At 57.6% G+C, this 17117-nt stretch overlaps 4 protein-coding genes across 4 annotated transcripts; 1 reads left to right on the forward strand and 3 right to left on the reverse strand.

Annotated features, from left to right (window-relative positions):
- Positions 1–1114: 1114 nt before the first annotated feature.
- Positions 1115–3669, reverse strand: COL26b_002917 (uncharacterized protein; the record flags this gene model as incomplete). The annotated part of the gene is made up of 3 exons (XM_053175823.1): positions 1115–1524; positions 1576–1675; positions 1726–3669. 3 exons carry the CDS (start codon positions 3667–3669, stop codon positions 1115–1117), a joined length of 2454 nt encoding a protein of 817 aa, XP_053040252.1.
- A 6860-nt stretch (positions 3670–10529) lies between these two features.
- COL26b_002918 (uncharacterized protein) lies at positions 10530–12605 on the reverse strand (the record flags this gene model as incomplete). The annotated part of the gene is made up of 2 exons (XM_053175824.1): positions 10530–10925; positions 11007–12605. 2 exons carry the CDS (start codon positions 12603–12605, stop codon positions 10530–10532), a joined length of 1995 nt encoding a protein of 664 aa, XP_053040253.1.
- An 892-nt stretch (positions 12606–13497) lies between these two features.
- COL26b_002919 (uncharacterized protein) lies at positions 13498–14772 on the forward strand (the record flags this gene model as incomplete). The annotated part of the gene is made up of 1 exon (XM_053175825.1): positions 13498–14772. The coding sequence occupies one exon, from the start codon at positions 13498–13500 to the stop codon at positions 14770–14772; it is 1275 nt and encodes a 424-aa protein (XP_053040254.1).
- Positions 14773–15155: 383 nt separating this feature from the next.
- On the reverse strand, positions 15156–16470 carry COL26b_002920 (uncharacterized protein; the record flags this gene model as incomplete). Its single annotated transcript, XM_053175826.1, has 4 exons — positions 15156–15201; positions 15256–15446; positions 15497–16126; positions 16198–16470. 4 exons carry the CDS (start codon positions 16468–16470, stop codon positions 15156–15158), a joined length of 1140 nt encoding a protein of 379 aa, XP_053040255.1.
- Positions 16471–17117: the final 647 nt, after the last annotated feature.

Here is a 17117-nt window from a genome sequence, read left to right on the forward strand (position 1 = left end):
GCCAAGACGGGGGCCCGCGATCACACACACACACACACACACACACACACACACACGCTCACTCGTTGATGTCGCTAGCGGCGGATCCGATCGGGCCTTGCAGTTGCAGTAGTGAATCCAGAAAATGACACGACCGGCGCGCATTCGGCAGCCGGCGCGGTAAGCAGGAGGACCAGGAAAAAAAAATAACTGGCGCGCGCTGGGGGTGGGCGTTGAGTTGCAGAGAAGGAAACGTTCACGGTACGTGGTTGGCGGCGGCCTCGTTTTTCTCGGATATCGCACTACGAGGCAATGCGAATACGAGGCCGGCGGGGTTTCATAAGAGGGGAAGGGCAGGGGCCGAGCGGTCCTCTAGGTAGTTGACACCATACCTCAAGCTGGAGTTGGGGGCCGGCTGAGAGCTTCTTCGCTCCAGCCATACACATCTGTCAGTCGACGCGCTATTGCAGAATGAAGGTTGCGACATAAAAAGAAACTCACCTCCGCTCCGGCATTTGACTTCGTCCAACGCCTCACACTCGCCGGATTGAGTCTTGCTTGAACAGGTAACATGAAAGTCATCTGAAATGATTGGTAACTCAGCCCGAGATTTTGTCCGTTGATCCTCTTTCCATTGAGACTATCTATCAGCGCTGTTTGGCCCCTCTACTTGTGGTATTGCTTCTCTGAGGCACGAAAACAGCACGCTCGCCCTCCTTCTCGACTGCCTTGCTCCTTTCCGCTCAATGGAACCACAGATGTCACGGGTCATTCGTTCCCTCTAAATTACCGCTCTCCCTCCTCAGTGACTAAACAACTATGCAATGTGACCGAGACCATTAGCAAAAAATCCCATGCCGCCATGATGATGGGATGAACGAAACATTTTGTCATCCCGCGTGAGTCAGAAGGGTGTCAAGGATATCCGCGTCGATTCAAATGGAGAGATTCATGAGTACGTCGTCGTAGTGAATGGGTGAGAGGGAGCTTCGTGCAGGGGCGCGCAGGTTGGGTCTTCTTTTGTTTTTCTGTCCCATGTGTGATTGCACGAAATCACCACTTCCGTAAACGCCGCTTATCACTGCTGATGCAACCGCATCTCAGTGAGCCTATTCAACCCGAAGTGCACACCAGTTTATTTGGCATGCTTCTTGAATGCGAGAAGCTCGGAAAGGCTGCCGAGCGGGCATCCGTGCTTGAGGAAGTCGTGGGCTAGAAGCTCGTCCGCGGACGCTCTGCTTTTGACGTCTACGCACAAGCAGACCGACAAGAAGGCCTTGAGCTCCTTGCTCAGCTTCTCGGGCTTCTTGAGGCGTGGCGTGCCGTTGGTGGCAATAAGGTACAGAGCCTTGAGGGGCTCCTCGTTCAGGTAGGGCGGCTCGGATTCGATCATCTCAATAGCCATGATACCCAGCGACCAGATATCGACCTTGGGGCCGTACTCCTTCTGCTTGACAACCTCGGGCGCCATCCAGTAGGGTGTTCCCACCATGGTCGCGCGCTTCGACTTGGTCTCGGTGAGCTTGGCGCAGAAACCAAAATCGGCTATGGGGTTCGTTAGCAAAGTTTGTGTGGACCTTGGTTCGGGGTACATACTGATCTTGACGTTTCCACGTGCGTCCAAGAGGACGTTGTCACTCTTGATGTCACGGTGGATAATGTTCTGGGAGTGAAGATGTTGCAAGCCGCGGCAAGTCTGCTCAAGTTAGTAACGACGTGCGATCTGCGTGTGTTGACTGTGCTCACCTCCAAGCAAATGGTGGAAATTTGCTCTTCCGTAATGCTGGGGTTGTTGTCGATCACGTCCGTCAAGGCACCACCCTCCATGTACTCCATGACGACCCAGAGCTCGGCGTTGTTGTTGCGCAGGAAGGCGTCGAGGAAGTTGACAATGTTGCGGTGTCTGCTGTCCTTCATGACCATGATCTCGTTCACGATCAACTCCTTTCTGGGCTGGTGAGCAAGATCCATCTGCTTGATAGCGACCTGAGCCTTGATGCCCTGGGCGCGCAGAACCTCACGAGCGATAGGCGAGACAGCACCCTCCTTGACCTTGGCGACGTAGACTGAACCGGAAGCACCTTGTCCAATCTTCTTTTGCTTGGAGTAGGAGAGATTCGGGTCGTCCTTGGAGACAGCCTCCTTGAGCTTGGCCATGACCTCGCTTTCGGACATGGTGGACATGCGTACGTCCTTCTGGCGCTCCTGCTGGGTGGGCTTGGCCGTCAGGGCAGCCTCCGCGGCCTTGACCGCATCGCTCTGGGGTGCGGGCTGGGCCTTGGAGACGTTCAGGGGCTTGACAGGAGCGGGCAGACGAGATGGCGGTTGAGCCTGAGCCTGAGGAGGTTGTCTCTGCTGCTGGGGGCTGCCGTTGGGGGGATACCTCTGCTGCTGCTGCTGGCTGGGCTGGTCTGGACGGGGCATGCGTTGCTGCTGGTTGGGGTCCCGCATCGAGCTGGAGCTTTGTTGCGACTGCATTGGTGGTCGCGCAGGTTGGCCGGCAGTTGGCGGCGACGGTGCCGGGCGCTGGGCACGCAGACCGTTGATCTGCTGCTGCTGTGTCGGCTTCGGTGCCGGAGGTGCTGCCCTGGAGGGGTTGTATCTGTCCGTTTGAGGGATGGACGACGATCCACCGCCGTAGCCACCAATCTCCTGCTGAGCCATGGGCGTCTTGGTCTTGGGAATGGAGGCGTTGAAGACCTCCAAGTCCCTCCGGTTCTGCTCCTCGATCTCGCGCTCTCTCGCACGCTGCGCCTCGAGCTGCTTGAGGCGTTGCTCCTCGCGAGGGTCGGGCTGGTAGTTGGAGGCCATGCCTTGCATCTGCATGCGCTGCTGCTGCGACTCGGTGGGCGACGGCCGCCGCGGCTGGTTCTGTGATGAGGGCTGGGTGTTGTAGCTGGGTTGACGCTGGGCCTGGGAGGGCGGCATAGGGCGAGGCGGCGCGACGCCGGCACCACCACCTCCATATCCAAGCTGCTTGTTTTGCTGGTTGGCGGCGGGGGGCGTGGGGGTGAGGCTGGAGTATTGTTGAGGGTTCTCGGCGCGCTTGGTCAGGTCGGAGTAGAAGTCGAGGACCTCGAAGACGGCCTGAGGGTTACGCTCATAATCCTCCTTGGTGATGGCGGAGGAGTTGAGGAGCTTCGACCATTCGGGCGGTAGGCCGACGAACTCGCCGGTCTGGGGGTCGAAACCAACGTGGACAGCGTGGGAGAAGTTGGTGGGGTTGCTGACACCGCCCATTCCAGGGCAGGCGCCGTAAATCAGATCAATCCATTCGTACAAGTCGTCGTCGCTCTTGACACGAATCTGCAACGTCTTGGTCTGGCCGTCGTCCTCACCGGGGCTGTTGGAGGAGCCGCTGGGGTTTCTCTTGATCTCAAAGATGGTGCCGGCGGCTTCGACACGGCCGACGTTGACGACGTCCTTGAGGAACAGGGTGTAGGAAACCTTGCCACCCTCTGCCTTGTGGAAGTCGAGCGACTCTTTGCGCAGGATGAGGTATTTCTGCTTCCATGGGTTGATGAAGTTCTTTGACTCCTTCACGGAGGCCCAGCCCTCCTTCTTGACGGCAACGCCTCCCATACCATCCATCTGGTTCGACTGTTGACGGGCGATCGGGAGGGAGATGGTGGAGCCGGTGTAGGTCGAGGTCGCGGTGCTCCGGATGGGGGAGATGGCCATGTTGGCCATGTTGCCTGGTAGATTATTGTTGGGAACGAGATTTAGACGTGGTCGATCGGTCGGAGGTCGTGGCGCCGGGCCTGGGTTCATGAACTGGCCGGACGAGTACACACTGCGTTCGTTAGCCATGATTGCGCAGCGTGGACGACGACGGAGGCGGGCGCGGTCTGCATGCGATGGAGGTGTTCGAATGGGTGAAACGACTTTGCGGAGGATGACAAGCAAAAGAACAACAAAGTAGTGTGAAGTTTTGCCGCCGACGACGAGCGGGTGAAGCGAAGGACGGCAAAAGGGGGGGTTGATTGGGATATGGAGAGGCAAAGGTGTGGAATGGGAACAGCGCAATTAGCAGGCTGTTGGCGGTTGACAATCGGTGAGGTGCGCCATGACAGATCGAGTCGAAATTAACCCCACTTCTAGCCTCGCTGAAGGAGTCGAGTCGAGTCGCTTCGCTGCTGGAGGGAGGCAAAGAGACAGGCAAGACACCCAGGCACTAGCAGTGAGTGTGTGTGCTGTTACTGTCTGGTGTGTGTGTGCTGTGCAGCGCAGTACTGACTGCTAGGAGGACCGGGCTGGGCTGGGCTGGGCTGCTTTTTGCTGCCCGCTTTCTGCTTGGGCTGGTTGTTGCTTGTTGCTTGGTTGCTGGCTGCTGATTGATGCGTGGTGCCTGCAAGCCCAACCTAGAGAGAACCGGCCGATTGCGGTAGAGGGAGGGACGGGAGTAGTGGAATGGGGGGCGGAGAGGCAGGAATCGGGATTAGGGATGGATGGGATGCAGCCCAGCAGCAACGGAGGAGGGGGAAGGGATGATGCGGGTGCTAAGATGCGGGTGCAAGTGCAGAGAACACGGACAGTACCTAGACTGAAGACAGACAGCCCGACAGACAGACTAGACTGATGAAATGCGATGCGATGCGATGCAACGTGGTGCAGAGCCGACGTTGGCAAAATGCACAGCGTCCAACGCAGGTAAGGCGAAGCAAAGCCAGGCAAGGCAAGGCAAGGCAAGGCAAGGCAAGGCAAGGCAAGGTCGGGTCGGGTAGGAAGGCAACGGAAGACCAACAACAATCCAAGCAAGAGGGAGATGCTTACCTGTTCTGCGTCGCCATCTCTTCTCTTCCAGCTTTCCTCGCAGGGAAATGGCAGGCGATTACAGTTTAATAGAGGCGGGTTGTTTCTGTGGCTGTCCTCGGATGCGAGCCCCCGGGCAATAGCTTAAGGTATGGAACACGCGATGTTTCGTAGACTCGCTGGTACTCTGTACTTGCGCCTCCTGGGGCTCCGCTAATATGCTGGGCCTGCTGGCCTGCTGTGGGCTGTGGGCTGTGGTTACCGTTACGCCCTGGGCCTGGTTCGGACGTCAAGATCCTTGGGTATCTGTTGCTCTTTCTTTTTTTCTTCTTCTTCGTTGGCCTGTTGCTGTTCCCCTGTCGCACCTGTGCAGGTATCTTTAGAATGGGGAATGCAATGGAACAGGGGCATGTAAGTAGTGAGTAGCGTAGCGTAGCTGTGGGCACCGCAAGCTTCTCGAAGGCTATCCGTACCGGACCAGAGGCTCTTTGACGGCGGGTCGATGGATGATGGCCAGAGTGTGGCCAAATAAGGGGGTTGTTGCCAAACGATACAAAAGCTTGACGACGGTGCAGCGGTGCCAGCAAAGGACAGGATGAGACGAGCAAAGACTCCTAGGATGGTGAGGAGGAGAGGAAGAAGAAGGGAAAGAAGGATGGAGCAAGCGAGAGAGCAGCGAGATTCAAGGACGACAATCGGATGGGGGTGTCTGTCTGGCAGTGGTCTGGTCTTGTGTGTCTGTGGTTTGGAGGAAAGGGGCGACACACACGCCTTGTTGTTGGACGCCTTCTAGTCGTGGTCGATCAGCCGAAAGGAGGGGAGGGGAAGCATGTGCAGCCCAGGTCAAACAGAAGTACTGTATCCGTACACCACTACACCTAAGGTAGGTATTGTGCAGATTCAGCTGCAGCTGCAGCCCATTCACTTGGACTCCTGCTGGAGAGTTGCTGAAGACTCTCTGACGCGGTTGAGATGAAGATAAATCTGGATGACACGGAGAGGCGGATACACGCTCAGAATGCAGAATCAAGGCCTGCAATTGGGGCCTGGAGTCCAAGCCAAGAGTTGATGCGTCGAGGCTATTTGGGGAGAGGCATGTACTATGTAGGGCGGCGTCAAGGGGTCTTGGTTCGTGGTTCATGGTCTTTGGTCTTGGCCAAACGGATGCTGTCAAGCGCGCGATTCTCTTTATCTCTCTTTTAATACCTACCACCCACAAGGCATATGCAAAAGTTCGAAACGGGCTATTTGCAGCAAGGCTAGGAGAATTATTAAGGGTCTGCTGCATGGGATCCGACCCGACTCCAAAGTGGCACAATTCGCAGCAACGGACATTTAACATCGATATGGTTGACACCGCTGCGGAAAGTGACCCAGACGGTACCTGCCTCGCGGGACGCTTTGCTGCTTCCTCACGTAGCGCCGTGCCTAGTGGAGGGGAAAATGGGAACATGCAGGGGAGTCGACCTAAGGGCCACCAAGGGTGCTTGGAAAAAAGAAGACCAGGCCTGCCAGGAAGACACCTGAAGTTTGAACCTGAAGGTGGTGCAGGTGCAGGGAAGGGGAGGGAAGAAAGAAAGACAGAACCAAATCTACCTTGCCTTGGGTACAGATGGTGGAGGGGGACATGTTCCCTGGACGCATCGAATGGAACTGAAGACTTCCCGCACGGCTGGCGAATGAGAGGCCGCCATCTCCCGGGGGAAGTCACATCTCGCTGGCATCCGTAAGGTTGGGCAGGAATGGATTCGTCTTCATCATTCCCATCTGTTGGTTTCCCCTGACACCGCTGCTTCGTTCTTCGACTTCCACTGCTCAACCGAATTTAAACAAGTTGGCTTGGGGCTGGCGAAGGCACCGCGTGCTCCATCTTGCATCTCGTTCTGTGCCATCTTGATCATCTTGGCTGGCCTCCAGCCACTCACAGTGCTTGCTGCATCTTTCGCGGCGGGATTGGGATGGAGCGAGGGGAAGACGGCCCCTCTCATCCACTTGCCTAGGCACGGCAGGTACGTACCCTCTGCGGTAGTGCTAAGATACTAGGTATCCGTAGGTAGGTAAACTTCCCCATGGTCCCTGGAAAGGTATTCTGCACAGTAGCCACCTCGTCTCGGCACGGATAGCCCTCGCTGCATCGTGAGACGTCATAGCGGGGAACCTGCCCCCAAGCTGCCCCATCCCCTCCGTCCAGTTTCCGATAAAGACAGACAGGCACTGTGCAGGGTACATGCCTACCCCCTTAACAAGCGCAAGCCCAATCCTGCACCCAGTTTTGGTCGGCAACCAGGGTGTGAAGGTCTGCGGCGCTTGCCTCTCCAACCTCTAACCTCCATACTGGTGGTTGTACTGACTGCACTTGCCAGTAGGACTGGAGTCTCCGTATGAAGGTGTCACGGCGAGGCAAGCCACACTTGCGTGGAAACCAGAGCACGGCACAACAAATGCTCTGGCCACGGCTTGACCTGTTTTACACGTCCTTCACTCGGCCTTCTGTTTCCATTCTCCTTCAACGCATCCACAATTCCGAGGCGAAATTCGCAGTGTTCTGATGCGGCCTCGTCCCGTCTTGTTTCCCACGGAGCGGGAGTCCGACACGTTTGTTTGTCCGTTGCAGCTCTGCGTCCGCCTCCTCGTTCCAGGCGCAAGCAACTGACATGGATATCCGACTTCCAAACAGAGCAAAACCTCCTCGTCCCTTCATCGCCAAACCTCACGCCTGCCCATCCTTTCGCCTCGTCTCGGTCCTTCGGCGCCTCCTCCATCACCTTGATACCCGCCTTGCGACTCACCTCTTGCTGGAGACGCGACGTCAGGAGCCCCCGCGATAAACCCAAAGCTCCGTCATTCAACTACGCTCCTACCCAAGATGCACCTACCGACGCAGAACCCAGAGACAAGAGACAAGACAACCGACCCGATGCAACCCCCACTGCGGGTAACTGCTGCACCGGCCCCTGGCTCTTGAGACTTGGATAAGGCCATTTCATGTCAGCCGCCGCCTCGCTCCCCTCGTTTCCTGCGAGACTCAATCCAGCGTCCCTATCAAGTGGCGAGCGGGAACTCGCGGCACTTGCTTTCTTGTTGCACGTGCAAACGGGGATACCCAAACATCCAAACCACTGGACGGCCTTGGGATCGTGTCGGCCATGATGAGTTAGTCTGGCATTTACATAACAGTCTAAGCAAGCCGCCGAACGTCATCCTGGCTGAAGGAAGGAAAGCACCTGCCACTCGCGCTGCCGACCTGCTTACGCCCTGAGTTGAAAGTCGCAATAGACAAAGGGACACCACCGGCTGCAGCAAACACATGAACAACCTGCCATTGAGCGTCACCTCAAAACTTGACAGGACTAGGGCCAGTGGAACTGACAGTAAACCTCCGCGTCTAATCTATGCTCGACACACCAGTCCAGAGACGCCTGCACAGAATGCGCACACGAGTAACATCACTCTCTCGTGTGACCGACCGCGGCCCCATCATTCCCTGGGCCTTGCCGGCCTTGCTTCCGAACTGCCAGCATGCAAATCGAAACTCAACTCACGCCAACTGTTTGACATCTGCTCATCCTCGCAATCTTGGCCAAATGACTGGAATTCCGGGGTTCATTCGCGTCTTGATCCCTGCACCAACAACCACATACCCGCCGCATACCTTCCACCTGCCTAATCTGGGCTACGAACCATGGACTCGAAAGTTCTTTGTCGGAAAGACTGTATATTGTCGAGTCGATCAATCCAGACTTCTGAGTTTCCTAGCCCGTGGTCTCGACCTCTGTTGTCCCCCGGGCAGTAATGTCGTCCGGCCATCCTGATTGGACGACCACGACGGCACCGACAAAGGAGGTAAGGAAGCAGACCACATCGAGGAGAGAACACACCAACGACGGACGCAGTTCTCTGTCACAGTTCGAGGTCAAGAACCTTCTCTTCACATCGGCATCGCCCGAGTCACAACAGCCATGGACCCTGTTCTGAAGTCCTCAAGGTTTGACCCCCACAGGCGGCCGAAGCTCGAGTCTGCAAACCACTAACTTGCGCGCGCGCTCGAGGAGTCGAGATGCTACCGAATGTGAGGGACGTGCCTTGGGTTTGCAGTAGCGCCCTCCTGTCAGCGATTCATCCATCTCGCACCCAGATCGCAGACGTGTTTCACATTTTTCCACCCCATTTCCGTCCCAGGACGGCAGAGAAGGGCAACGTAAAGCAAAGCACAGCTCAACGTCACACAACACCGCATCATGAGAGGGCGCCCATGCCCTCCGCATACGCCGATGCGTATCGTACCCGCTCAATACGCAGCGCTGCATTTCGCATCATTAGCATTGATGTTTCTACCTAGATCGACTGCCTGCCTGCAACGCATGGGCAGATCAATCACCAATCAACGCGCGTGCCCACTACTCTCCCCTGGTGCACGCCGCAACTACGACGTTGCAACCTAAGGAGACGAGCACAAGCCCACCATGCCCAGCAACTCCTCGGACGGCGGCCTCGAGTTTTCCCTCGGCCGACTGCCCCGGAAAGTAAATCTAGAGAAAGAGACTTGCTGGGAGGCCATGATGTGAACCGATCTAGCAACAATCTCCGCATTCTCTTCCTTGAACTTTTCTGACAGAGTCCTGACGGCCGCGTTCTCCCTTCTTCCGACTGATCCTCATTGGTCATTGCACAGCAGGATGGATCTGTCAGGGTGCGATGAGTGGTTGACTGAACCATACGCGCATACCGCAGCCTCTCAGCCTTTGGCAAAGATCAACCGAAACGGCGCGTGAACAGACTGCGCAGTCCTGTTTCCAATCCGCGGATCTGTCGCAGGTTCCTGCCTCCGGCGCCCCCCTGAAGTCGCCCTCCGGGACGGGATAGCCGCCCTTGCACTTTCTCCTCTCCCGTCAGTGCGCCAAGACGTAGAATGAGAGAGATGCGACGAAAGACTACGCTGTGCTGCGAAATGATCGGTCAACGCCGTGGCTGCCGTTGCATCCTGATGCTTATTTCTGGAATAGCTGTGTGAATCTCCTAGGGCAGTGGTGTAAGTCGATCCTACCGCTGTTGCCGTTGGCTACCTCTCGCGCGCAACGTGGTAAACGTCCCCCGGGTCCCGGGGCCTCGCACGTCCGAGGATTTCCGGCAACATGAGGAGGGGCATGGAGAGGAGAGGTCCGGCGATCCTTCCGGGGTCCTAGGACGGCAATGCATGGAACTCTGGAATTACTAGCGAGAGTATCTCCGTACATTGCCGCTTTCTTTTACCCCGCGATGCGACCACTGCACGTCACGTCGACGCCAGTAATACGATGAGCCTCTAGGCCAGACGTCCTCCCTCCTCCCGCGCGGGCCGTCGCCAGCTGGCCCGAACTTCATGGGCTTGCTGCTGCTGCTGTTGAACATGTCGTTGTAACTGCTGCTGCTGCTCAGCCACCGCACAAGCTTTCGCGTCTTCTTTCACACGTTTCTTCGTCTCTTGTATGCCGTGCATGATCTCGCAGGACAGTTGCATCCGAAGAGATGGAGGTTACTTGCTATGCTCCAGGTATTCAGCCAAGACCGGAAGCTTGAGAAATGTCGTCATGCGCGGAACGCAGACGCGCATTGGGAAACAGATGAGTATGTAAGAAAATAAAGGGTCATGTTTTCATCTTTACTCAGTTGAGAATGTCTACAGATGCCGCCCCTACACGCGGCTTTTCTACCTAGCGAGCCTTTTTCTTAATTTTACTACTTTAAGCGTCTCTCGTCTGTCTGTCTTCTGAATTCATTACATCAAAAGGAGGGGTATGTGACGTATGAGACGCGACTCTTTATCGCTGCGCGACCTCGACCTCCTGGCTCTCGAACGCCGGCAGGGTGGCTGCGACGTCCTTCCACTCCTTGGAGCCGTCAACCAGGGTCTGGATGGCGGCGATGATGGTGTCCTCGTCGCCGCGGACCTGCTTGGTCGAGTCGCGGTCGCGGAGGGTGATGGTGTTGTCCTGGACGGTCTGGAAGTCGATGGTGATGCCGAGGGGCGTGCCGAGCTCGTCGTTGCGGCTGTAGCGCTTGCCGATGGTCGCGGACGAGTCGTCCACGCGGGCGGAGATGCCGAACTTGCGCAGCTTCTGAGAGATCTGCTTGATGAAGGGCTTGAACTGCGCGTTGGAGGAGAGTGGCACGATCAGAACCTTGGTAGGGGCGACCGTCGGAGGGAAGGAGAGAACCTAGTTGAAGGATATGTTAGTGTGCTGTGTCCGTGATCGCCGTATACGTGTAGACCCTGGAAAAGGGGGCTGGTAACTTACACCACGAGCCTCGTCGCCACCGTTCGCGGAGGCGCGGTTCCAGTAGCAGTGCTCAATGAGCGAGTAGAGGATACGGCCGATACCGAAGGACGGCTCGATAACGTTGGGAGTGTACTCCCTGGTGTTCTCAATGCGTTGCCTGAACTCGATCTTGACGAGGTCCTTGCTGATCTTGACCTTGCCGTCGGCGACGCCGGCAACCTCAAGTTCCAGCTCGCCGTTGTCGGTGAGCTGCTTGGCGAGCTTCTCGCGCTGCTCTTGTGTTGTCGCCATCAGAGCACCCTCGACTGCCCTGCCGTCCTTCTTGAACTGAGGACCAAACTTCTTCTTGTCAACCTCGACCTGCCACTCGTCGATGACGAGGGGCTTCTCGCGCCGCTCGCGCACCAGCAGGGGAGCGCCGGTCTTCTTGGCGTGGACAGTCAAGTCGTAGGCGCTGCGGTCAGCGCAGCCGACACACTCGATCCAGCCGGAGGAGGTGAACAGCTCGGCGTCCCAGCAGTCGGCGGCGTAGTGGGCCATCTCGTTCGCCATATGCTGGCGGAAGCGGACCTTTGTCATGTCGACACCGATCTTGGACAGGAACAGGTGGATGCGGGCGAGGAAGTAGCCGAGGGTCTCGTTGTCGACGACCTTGTTCTTGACGGCCTCGCCAATCTTCATCTTGCGCACGTCGGTCTTGCCAGAGAGCTGGGTGTGGCGGTCGAGCAGGGTGAGCTCGATGTCCTCGACCTCGACGAAGCGGGAGTGCTTCTTGCCGCCCTCGGGGTCGACAAAGTGCTCAATCTCGGCCATGAGGAACTCGCGGACTCTCAGCAGGCCACCTCTCGGGGCAATCTCGTTTCTGTAGGAACGGCCGATGGAGGCGGAGGCGAAGGGCATCTGCTCCATGTTGAAGTTGAGAAGCTTGGCAAAGTTGAGGAACTGGCCCTGGGCGGTCTCGGGGCGCAGGTAGCCCTTGGTGTTGCTGGAGGGGCCGATGGCGGTCTGGAACATGAGGTTGAAGGCGACGGGAGGGGAGGGCTGCTCGGCGGTGGCCGGGTTCCTGAGGTCGTACTTCTTGATCAGCTCGCCGAGCTCCTTGCCGTCGTAGTTGTCGATCTTGGCCAAGACCTCGTTGTACTCTTGGACGAGGGCGTCGTCGAGCTTGAGGGCGATGGTACTCTGCTTCCTCTTGGCCTTCTTCTTGGGGTCATCCTCTTCCTCGACCTTCTCGCCGCGGGCCGCCTTGTCGCCCCTGAGGCGGGCCTCGAGCACATCCTCGACGAAGTGGTCGGCACGCAGGATATCGCCGTTCTTGGGGTCCTTGCACATCCAGTCGGCGAACTTGTCAACGTGGCCGGAGGTCTTGAGGACTTCGTGGGGTGTCAGAACGGTGCAGTCGAGCTCGAGCATGTCCTCCTCGAGGATGAAGTGCTTGCGCCAGAGGTCGACGATGTTGGCCTGGAGAGCGCAGCCGGGAGGGCCGTAGTCGAACAGACCAGCGACGCCGCCGTAGATCTCGAAGGCGGGGGTGAAGAAGAGACGGCGGCGCAGCATGGCGTCGAGCGTCGGCCGGTCGAGGGGCTGGCCCTTGAGGGTCGTCGCGGTGGTCGTCATGTCGTCGTCGTCGGCAGCAGCACGCTTCTTCTTTAAGACTTTGGCCCTGTTGAGGTGACGGGAGGTGGTGAGGGTGCGGGTGCGGTTGCTGTGCAGCAAAAGGTTGTGGTGGGAGGAAAGCGAGGTGGACGTGGAGGGGGAGGGGTAGTTCTGAAAGTGGGCAAGTGAAAAAGCGGCCGGCCGAAGTGCACAGAAGCTAGCTGTGGAACGAATAGAAGACTGGTGTCCGATAAAACGAAAGGGCTTCATCAACGGCTACGTTTTATGGTGGGGTCTGGGGGAAACGTGAGTCACAGAGCCAAGGCCGTTGCAGTCAGAGGGGAGGCTGCTGAGATGCGTCCCCCTTGGAGTTCAGAAGGGCATCAATTCGAGTTCGAGGAGCGCGATGCTGCGTGCTACGATTGCTGCTGCTGCTGTGTCTGGATTGTGACTCTTAATGTCGTCTGCCCTTTTTTTCCCACCCCAGAAATTTCATTGGTCCGTTAGTGCCTGCCCTGTCGCGCGGTGCGATCGGCCCAGCCCACCTCAGGTACCGGACGGACCACCCGCCAGAGCGTGAACGGCGTAAAGCATTGGACCGGGTGGAACAGAGGGAAGGACCAAGAGGAAAAAAAAGTGAAGGGGAAAGTGACGGAAAATTCAATTCGCCGACAGACACCCCTGGCCCCCGCGGGCCCGGTCCCGTTCAGATGCATTTGCTGCAGGGATTGGTCGGTGCCCCGCCAAAATTTCTCCAAACTGATTTTCACCGAGCGTCGACCAGGACTCGAATTTCGACTTTTTACCGGCATCTCAGCACGTTGCGAACCGCTAGACTACGACAGCATCCCCGCTTCCCTCAATTGACACCACGATACCCGTCACGCCCACGCTGTCCAACGAATAATCAGGCATGGGCTTCTCCAAGCCGGGCAGGTCCATGTCGGCCTCGCTCTCGACCAAGACCTCCAACAAGCTCAAGCGCAAGGAGCTCTACGTGCTCAACAAGAAGGAGAAGGACAAGGATCAGCGCGAGAGGCGCTTCCGCCGGAAGAAGGAGGAGGACAAGGACCCCGAGCTCAAGGCCCAGCGCCTCGCCAAGAACCAGCCAAAGACGCTCGACCAGAAGCGCGTGTGGGACGATGTCGACGACGACAGCCTGGGCATGCAGGTGGACGTGGAGAAGCTCAAGAGGCGGAGGATAGAAGAGGAAGAGGCGGCGCAGAACGCGGAGCTCGATCGCGAAATCGACGAGGAGGAGGGCGACGACAGCGACGCAGACAGCATGCTGGCGTCGGACGACGAGGACGACGAGGAGGCGGCAGAGGCAAAGAGGGCGGAGCGCGAGAGGAAACGCGAGGAGAAGAAGCGCGCGCGCAGGGATAACTCTACTGCGCCCTCGACAACCAGCACAAACCTCGACCTCACGCCATCCTCCCTCGCCCTCAAATTCCCCATGCTCTTCACCGACACCCCGCCGCCCGTCCCCAAGGTCCTCCTCACCACCTCCCTCAACTCGACCCTCCACCACGAGGCCAACATCTTCCGCTCCGTCTTCCCCAACGCCACCTACGTCCCTCGCTCCGCCCACCGCTTCGGCCACAAGTACTCCCTCCGCGAGATCAGCAAGTTCGCCGCGAACCGCGACTACACCGCCGTCGTCATGCTCAAGGAGGACCAGAAGAAGCTCACGGGCATGAGCATCGTCCACCTGCCCGCCGGCCCGACCTTCACCTTCTCCATCACCAACTTCATGGAGGGCAAGAAGCTGCCCGGCCACGGCAACCCGACGAACCACTACCCGGAGCTGCTGCTCAACAACTTCAAGACGCCCCTCGGCATGCTCACCGCCGCCCTCTTCCAGCGCCTGTTCCCGCCCCAGCCCGAGTTCGAGGGCCGCCAGGTGCTGACGATCCACAACCAGCGCGACTACCTCTTCTGGCGCCGCCACCGCTACGTCTTCCGCGAGAAGCGCGAGACGGAGAAGAACATTGTCACGGCGGAGGGCAGCGAGATGAAGGGCGTCGAGGGCATCCGCGTCGGCCTGCAGGAGGTCGGCCCTCGCTTCACCGCGAAGTTGAGGAGGGTGGACAAGGGTATTGGAAGAGCCGGCAGCGAGGGTGACGACGCGCAGCCGTGGGAGTGGAAGGCCAGGATGGAGAAGGACCGGAAGCGCTTCAACTTGTAGCCGATGTTCATCTGGAGAGCGAATCGCAAGAGTCAGATGCGATTTCTTGCATGGTATTTGGTCAGGGACTACCCCGAACGGCGTTTTTCTGTTGCATTAGATAGAGACCGTATCAGACGAATTGGAGCAGGGTTAGGTGTCATCTCTCGGACCGATGAGGGAAAAAAAGTTATCAATTCATTGTTTGTGTATAAGTTCGACCATCATATTCCCCAGACGCCGAGCCGTGAAAGGTTTGGTTTCACATAAGAGGTATCATCCATAGTAGACCCTTTCTAATTCCCACAGAACCCCAATCTACAGAACGCCGTCATGTCCAGCGCTTCAAATGCACAATAAGTAGAACAAGTTATAAAATGACGCAAGCCGCGCATGTCGATGATTTACTTGCGCTGCTGCTTCTGGTGCTGAAGCATGACGACAGAGTAGCTGCAGTTGGTTAGCCGCATGCACGTGGTCGGTGTAGGTTACTGAAGAACTCACCCGACAATGCCACCAATAGCAACGAAGACACCCAGGACCGACTTGTCTCCGATGGCACGACCGGAGACCATCCAGCCGAGAGCGACAATTGTGCAGGTCTTGAGGTGGCCGACAACGGTACTTGAAACGGGGCCGGTTTGGGCGATGATGAAAAACTGAGAAATGTTGATGAGGGAGGCGAAGGCACCAGACTGAGAAAATTAGCAGCTATCCTCGAGAGTCTCAAAAAAGTGCGACTCACCATGCCGATCATGAGCCAGCGGTTGCCGGGCACAGTCATCCAGTCGGGGAACGTATCGACGAAGGGAATGACATAGAGCAGCAGGAAGGAGGCAATGGGCGCCTGGTTGTACAGCAGCTGCATGCTGGACATCTGGAGCTTGCGGTGGTAGCTGGCAATCCAGACGGTGTAGAGCGATGACGCAAAGATGCCGGTGAAGGCGAAGAACACGCCCAGGCTGGAAGTCGTCTTGATCTTCGAGTCTGAGGTGGGGAGAGAGTCATAGTATGAGACCATTCCGACGCCAAGGCAGGCTGGGATGAGAGCCAGGATCGCATTCCGGGGCAGCGTCGCCTTGTACAGGACGAAATTCATCAGGGCGACAGTCGGTGTCAAAAGAATACGGGCGATCTGATAAAACGTGACGGAAGAAAATGCCAGCGACAGGTTCGGCAGAATAACGTTCAGGCACATGGCGATAGACAGCGGGAGGAGGTCCCTGATCGAAGCCCGGCGCGGGGTGAAGTAGGCGAACATGGGTCGCGAGAGAATGTGAAGCGTGAGGAAAGTGACGAGGAAGTGGAAACTCGCAAAGGTGAGCTGGCACAACTTCCATTGAGGGTCGGAGAAGATGGCCTTGTTTGTGAAAACCTACTCTCAAAGTTAGCAAATACAGCCTCTTCGACATTGTTCATTGTCTCTGAGGGTTTCCCCAAACTCACGATTCCAATGGTGGCCAAGGTGTTTACGACCATCCATACAACGGCACCGGCAAAGCTGGCCTTCGCCTTCGGGGGCTCCTCTTTCTCATTGCTGGAGGGCAGAAGCTTCTCGTCCTCCTCAGCGTCGGCAAGCCTCTCCTCGTCGTTGAGCGACTTGAGATTCTGCACGCTGTCCTCCATTGGGTCCAGCTTGGTGAGCTCGTGAAGAGTCGCGGTTTCGGTGGAGGACGAGGCGAAGGACCCCGCTCGTTCTGTACGCTGGCTGTCGGCCATTGTGAGAATTTTGCGGATTGAGAGTGTGGTTAATGAGACCGCAAGAGTGAGCGACGATGGATGGTTTGGGGGCGTGGGTGGTGCGAATCGGTGATCATCGAGGGGTTGGCGGTCCTTTTTCAGTCAACCATGGAGCGCTCGACAGCGGTTACACGAAGGGAGTCTCGGGCATGTGCTGGAATGCAGCCAAGGGAGAAAACTCGTCTTGTCAAATTCCGGAGATGGTCGCGCGGAATTGACGGAGAGGAGTGACGGGTGCAGATATAATGATACACATGGAAAGGTCCGAGGCGTTCTTCCATCTTGCCAGGTCTCGGCGGGCGACGGTCGCACCTACCTAGTACCCCGGGCTGAAAGCGGCAGGGGTAGCAGAGTGGAGGGCAGGGGCAGGGGTCTGGGACGTGGAAGGTGGGAGGGAGACGACGCAAGTCCCTCGCCGGTCCACCGTCCCTGGGAACCACCTCAGAACCTACCTTAGGTACACCACGCTCACGCTGTAATAAGGGCAGTGGAGGGCAGGGGAGGGGCAGGACGGGCGGGTGCGACTGAGGATAGCGAGCCCAGGTCCTGAGGCGGGCAGGGGCCAGAGAGGGGGATTAGCACGCTGGCACGCAAGCTCCGGCGCTCGTCAGGCCTGTCCGTCTCCT

The sequence above is a fragment of the Colletotrichum chrysophilum genome (assembly GCF_026319265.1).
Source record: "Colletotrichum chrysophilum strain AFK26 chromosome Unknown scaffold_15, whole genome shotgun sequence".
Classification (NCBI taxonomy): domain Eukaryota; kingdom Fungi; phylum Ascomycota; class Sordariomycetes; order Glomerellales; family Glomerellaceae; genus Colletotrichum; species Colletotrichum chrysophilum.